At 33.8% G+C, this 6,302-nt stretch overlaps 1 protein-coding gene across 1 annotated transcript in view; it reads right to left on the reverse strand.

The window, feature by feature from the left end:
* Nucleotides 1-6,302, reverse strand: part of LOC106478399 (pancreatic triacylglycerol lipase-like) — a 31,988-nt gene that overhangs the window by 16,908 nt on the left and 8,778 nt on the right. Inside the window, exons 2-4 of the mRNA XM_013938944.2 lie at nucleotides 4,687-4,958; nucleotides 3,061-3,207; nucleotides 1,427-1,535 (exon numbers count right to left, since the gene is read on the reverse strand). Coding sequence (XP_013794398.2) covers nucleotides 1,427-1,535; nucleotides 3,061-3,207; nucleotides 4,687-4,958 — 528 coding nt within the window. The remainder of the gene's footprint in view (nucleotides 1-1,426; nucleotides 1,536-3,060; nucleotides 3,208-4,686; nucleotides 4,959-6,302) is intronic.

The following is a 6,302-nucleotide window of genomic DNA, read 5'->3' on the forward strand; positions in this document are numbered from 1 at the left end:
AATTTATGATTAATGAAAGGTTATCTTAGGACATGAAAAGCTGCTTCCCTTGTATGTAATTGTAAAAAACGCCCATAAAAAGAGCAAAACACAAAATGTAAAACCGCAACTTTGCATGTATCTCTGCATGGACCCAACAACCCTTCATGCTAAATTTGATGAAGATCCATCCACAGGGGGCGAAGTACTGGTAAAAAACGCCCATAAAAAGAGCAAAACACAAAATGTAAAACCGCAACTTTGCATGTATCTCTGCATGGACCCAACAAACCTTCATGCTAAATTTGATGAAGATCCATCCACAGGGGGCGAAGTACTGGTAAAAAACGCCCATAAAAACCGCAAAGCACAAAATGCAAAACTAAACATTTATATGTAGCCCCGCATGGACCTAATGAACCTACATGTCAATTTTGGTGAAGATCCATCCAAACCCTGCGAAGTAATCACATGGACATACAACAGACAGTCCTATTGTATTTATATAGAAGTAGTTATATGGACATACAACAGACGGTACTATTATATTTATATGGAAGTAGTTACATGGACACACAACAGATGGTACTATTATATATATATAGAAGTAGTTACATGGACATACAACAGACGGTACTATTATATTTATATAGAAGTAGTTACATGGACACACAACAGACGGTAATATTATATTTATATAGAAGTAGTTACATGGACACACAACAGACGGTACTATTATATTTATATAGAAGTAGTTACATGGACATACAACAGACGGTACTATTATATTTATATAGAAGTAGTTACATGGACATACAACAGACGGTACTATTATATTTATATAGAAGTAGTTATATGGACACACAACAGACGGTACTATTATATTTATATAGAAGTAGTTACATGGACATACAACAGACGGTACTATTATATTTATATAGAAGTAGTTATATGGACACACAACAGACGGTACTATTATATTTATATAGAAGTAGTTATATGGACATACAACAGACAGTGCTATTGTATTTATATAGAAGTAGTTACATGGACACACAAAAGACGGTACTATTATATTTATATAGAAGTAGTTACATGGACATACAACAAACAATACTGTTATATTTATATAGACATCTAAGTGTTATATGAGGTTTAATTTCAACTTCTAATGATAAATAAGATTAATTAGTTAAAAATTCACCGAGATGGGTTGAATGAGATAATAAATAAAAGGTTTTATACAACGTTTCATAGCTCGCCATGATTTAGATTTTCTTAATCAATATAAACAAATATTTCTAATTTCTCAACATAATAATTGTTCAAGTCTTAACTTCAAACGATATACAGAATACACCGAAGCATTTACACAGGATAGAAATCATTACTAAATTTTGTATATTAGTGAACTTTAAGAACGATAAATTGAAGTTTGATCACCAACCAGTTATTCTACCCAATCCTGGAACTCTTTCTCCTGTATAACCAGCAGCATGGGCTCCCAAACTATGGCCTATTATATGAACGTCAGAAGGTGATACTCTTAAATTATCCTGAAAAACAGTAATGGCCGTATTAATAAATATATTCTCGAACTTTTAGCTTGTATAAAATCTGTCTACTTCCTTATTTACTTACGCAAAAAACAATGCTTCAATGTAATATGAAATCCTAAGCATAAGAAATAAATCATTTAGCTACGTATAAAAGGCTGAATCTTCCCTTACATATGATCTTTTTATCTTACAAACGAAGCAAATATTTTACCTATATTACAGCTAAACTAAAATGGCAGTTTACTTACAATGTGTAACACTTAAAATCAAATCGAAGGTTTCCAGTACATTTTATGTAACATCGCATTTTCATTGGAAAAATTATCTTTAAGCCAACTTTATATTTACATATGATCCGTTTGTTGTAAAAGAATAACATATTGTTACTGATGGATTAGGTACAAATTAAACAAAGTTAATCCTCAAACATCAAAAGCATGCATTGATTAGTATAAGCTCACTAACTACAAATACATTTATTACAATCAAACGTGTATTTTAAATAACTTTCTTTTCTCAAACCAAAGTTATAGATTTAAAGAACCTAAACAGATATTGTATTTTAGTTAATAACTAAAAGTGAAATTTTTATTTTTATTATAAATAAAACAAAGCATACTTAACGTTTGTATGTACTTAAAAGTTTTTTTTCTTTTTAAGGAGCCCGAGAGTTGGCGGTGGGTGGTGATGACTAACTGCTTTTACTCTAGTCTTACACTGCTAAATTAGGGATGGCTAGCGCAGATAGCCCTCGTGTAGCTTTGCGCGAAATCCAAAACAAACAAACAAATTTTTAAGTCTACGCCCCCAGTGGCACAGCGGTATGTCTGCGGACTTACAACGCTAGAATCTGGGTTTTGATACCCGTAGTGGGCAGAGCACAGATAGCCCATTGTATAGCTTTGTGCTTAATTACAAACAAACAATTTTAAGTCTACAATAAATCATCTTTGTGTTTTATTACAACTTTCGATTTTTGTTTTAAAATTTTCGCACGAAGCTAAAAAAGGACTATCGTAATTTTTTACTGATGGACTAGAGCAGAGGTTTTCAGACTATGTTCCTTGAAATCCCTAGGTTTCGCAAAGGGTCATCATGGGTTTCCCCCAAAGATAACAGATAACTTTTTTTCAGTTATTGAGTACTAACTTGTCGGGGACCAAATGTACTTTTAAAAATCATAACTATCTTTGTATATTTATTTACAACTTTAAATCACCAGACAAGAGGAAAGACAGCTAGTAAATACCACACACCGCCGACTTTTCGCATACTCTTATTGACCGAATAGTGGAATGGATTTGATTGTCATTCTTATAGCGCAGTTTATGGCCCTTAAATGCGGAGCGAGTGCTACGGCAATGGGAAGCGATCCATGAACTATCGGGCTCACAATTCAGGCACACTAACTACTATCATACGCCAAGCTCTTTTATTTTTGAACATTATAAAACTAATTATCCAAGTTATATAACGCTTACTTTCAATTATTTTTGTGAATAAGATTAACATATACACATACTTCCATGTACTGAAGAAACTTTCCAACGATGGCACCGACCATTCTAGCGTTGGCTACGGCTTGCGTGTAAGGAGGTACTCCACCTTTAGCCCAGTCGACGGAAATGACGTTATAATCATCATGAGTAAGAAGTTCTCTAACCATGTCCTAAATAAAATAAGAAACAAGCTAAAGGATTAAACAAGAGAGAATCATCAATCGCCGCGGCATTTAAAAATTTTTTGGGCATGATTAGAGTAAATTAATCTATAAGACCTTGAGCGTGGTCAAATACATCAATCGAAAGGGATTGACCTCCTGAGTTCAAAACTGTAATTATACAGGGTGTCCATAAAGTCTTTTTACAATTTAAAACATTTATTACAAAGGCAATTGATAAGATATCTTTATCAGACTTGTTCTATTGTACTCAGTGGTTTTCAAAGATTTTTTTACCTCATTTAATACACCTCTATATGGGCACCATTAGTCGCACGAAGTACATCAAGACGGTACTTGATTTCTTGCCATGTTCGCTGTAGCATAGCCGCATCAATGGTTGCAATCGCATCTGTTATCTTTTGCTTTAGTCCAGTAATGTCTATGGGGCTATGTTAAAGATATCGTGTATCGAACAAAGTAAAAAGACTTTATGGACACCCTGTATATCAAATCGGTCGAGAGGTGACGGAGCTATAAGCTAAAAGTTTGTATTTGAAAAAACCAGAGCCGTTCTATGAGCCGCTATGCCGCGGATAAAAATCAAGAAATATGAGTCAAAGATAGTACGACTTCATGCTTACATGCCTTTATTCTATAACGTACGACTCTGGTTGGTATCAAAGACAATCACTATTGTTTTGTTTTTTTGTTGTTGTTAAATGGAATATCTAACTCACAACTAAGAAGCCGAAGGCAATCTCAAATGTGAAGTTTATTTAATAACAAATAAGCTGGTAAACTTTCTTTCATAATTCGGGCTCATTGGGCTTCTCTAAAAGCATATTTTTCACACGAGTCACACTTTTGTAGCATTTTTAATTCTAACAGGTTCAAGAATTATTGTACAAACTAAGGTCAGGTGGCTCGGGAATTTGAGAAACATACATTTTCTCTCACAAAACAAATTTTTAATCGAAAAAAGAAAAGAAAAATACAAATTCAGACGTTGATCCAATGGCTATGTACAACATTTACCTAGATAAACTATGTTCTGTATACCTAGACTGCTGATAAGCTATGTTCTGTAGAATTTTCAACCTGAATGGTATCTTATGGGCACATGGGCCGCACAACTAGGTCAAAGACCTCTAGGATTCAGGAATATAGCTGTCCAGAATTTTGAACACTGAAAAAAATGTGGGAAATCCCAGCCACCAGCACCCCTTGCCACAAAAGCTTTATCTCGCTCTTTGTCCAAATAACATGATTGACATTCACTTTTATAACACGCCCACAGTTAAATAAATGAAGATTTTTTTTTCACAATAAATACATATATGAAAGGAAAATTTTCAGTGAAATTAACAGAGTGATGTTATATTTCAAAATAAAGCTTGAATGTCAACTTTCGAAAGTAGTACAGTAGATTTACTATGCATGACTCTTCACCAATCAGTAGTTTATTTCTCCATACGAATGATATACCTGGATCCAGTCTTCATTACCATGCTCCAAATAGCCGTGAATTATGATCTTTACTGGATTAGAAGGGTTGAAAGTGGAAGAAACAAAAGTGGAATTGTCCTTGAATGAAAGCTTTTGAAGTTGGCCAATGTTTCTTCTGGTCATCAAGAAAAAATGTACATCAATGTCCCTAGGGTCAGAAGGGTAAAGATTGATAGGCCGGTAGACCGACAAGAATGGTTCGCCGATAGAGAAACAGCCATATTCGTCGTAACATCTTGTCAGAACAGTTACTATATGGAAAGTAAAATAAAAATTTACCTTTATTTTAGGAAACAATTAAATGTATCGGAATTACGTTAACTTAATCGTAAACATAAAGCAATTCAAAATTATGTATGAACAAATTACTGAACTGAACTACAACCAATCAAGTAGAAACTAGTTTTATTTCACTCCTCATCAAATACCTACAGAACGTTAGGTTCCTTCTTGTGCGTGTAAAATACTCAAATACACCAGTTCGATTTTCGATACCTCACTACTATAAAGGCTTGGTTTGGTCTGAAGTTTCATTGGTAGTGTCCAAGGTCACTGATATTCAATTGTATGCATTTTGTTCGGTTCTAGCATTTATAGTTGTTAATATGGTTAGAGCAGAAAATCAATCGTGATTTATGTTATGACAAAAAGATTCAGCTCTGGTTTGCCGTTTGTGGGGTTAATGAGATCCAGTAGCTTAAACTATGGAAACACTAGTGAATATCAGTTTCGCTTTTAGATTCCTAGTTGCAAAGAAAGATCAAAGTAAAGTGAATATTTCAAATGATATTCTAATTCTACAAACGCTTCAAAAAGAAGTTTTGAATTATCAACTGTGTTTATTTAATTGAGTTATTCTTCATAAAAAGTGTATTCAAATTAAGAATTGTGTAAGTGTTTGTTTTGTAATTTCGAGCAAAGCTACAAAAGAGCTATCTCAAATAGTCGTCCCTAGTTTTGAAGTCTTAGATTAGAGGGAATGCAACTTGTTAACAGCACCCACTACTAACTCTTGGGGTACTATAATGAAATAGTGGGATTTGACCGTCACTTTTATAGTGCACCCACGAATCCAAAGTGCTAAGTACGATTTTGCAACAAAGAGGCGCGAACCATGGATCATCGAATACACAGTCTAATATGCTAATTACTAAATGATGGAGGCCACATTCTAAGCAATCGCTATTTAAACCAAAGCCAGCTCAGCTGTAAAAAAGAAAAATTGCGGCCAAGAAAAAAAAAATACGGCAACTAAAATATACGAAATCAAAATTTTTGGCCAGGCCAGTTCAGGAATACTATTGATGACAATGAACATTTTAATAATTACAATTCAGGTAAACATTGTGTTAGCATCCTTCACGTTTCACTGAGGAGTCTGTAAGTAATTTCAGAACGATTCCGTTTACTGCAGGTTTGAAATAAAATATATCCTTCAAAAAACCTCTGTTCTTTTTATTAATGTTGTGTTTGGTTTGCGCAGAATTTTATATAGACGTAGAGTAAACGGTATGTTAAATGTGTACTAAATTTTATACAGACGTAGAGTAAACGGTATGTTAAATGTGTACTAAAATTTTATACAGACGTAGAGT

Source organism: Limulus polyphemus, unplaced genomic scaffold (genome assembly GCF_000517525.1).
Source record: "Limulus polyphemus unplaced genomic scaffold, Limulus_polyphemus-2.1.2 Scaffold208, whole genome shotgun sequence".
Taxonomy (NCBI): Eukaryota; Metazoa; Arthropoda; class Merostomata; order Xiphosura; family Limulidae; genus Limulus; species Limulus polyphemus.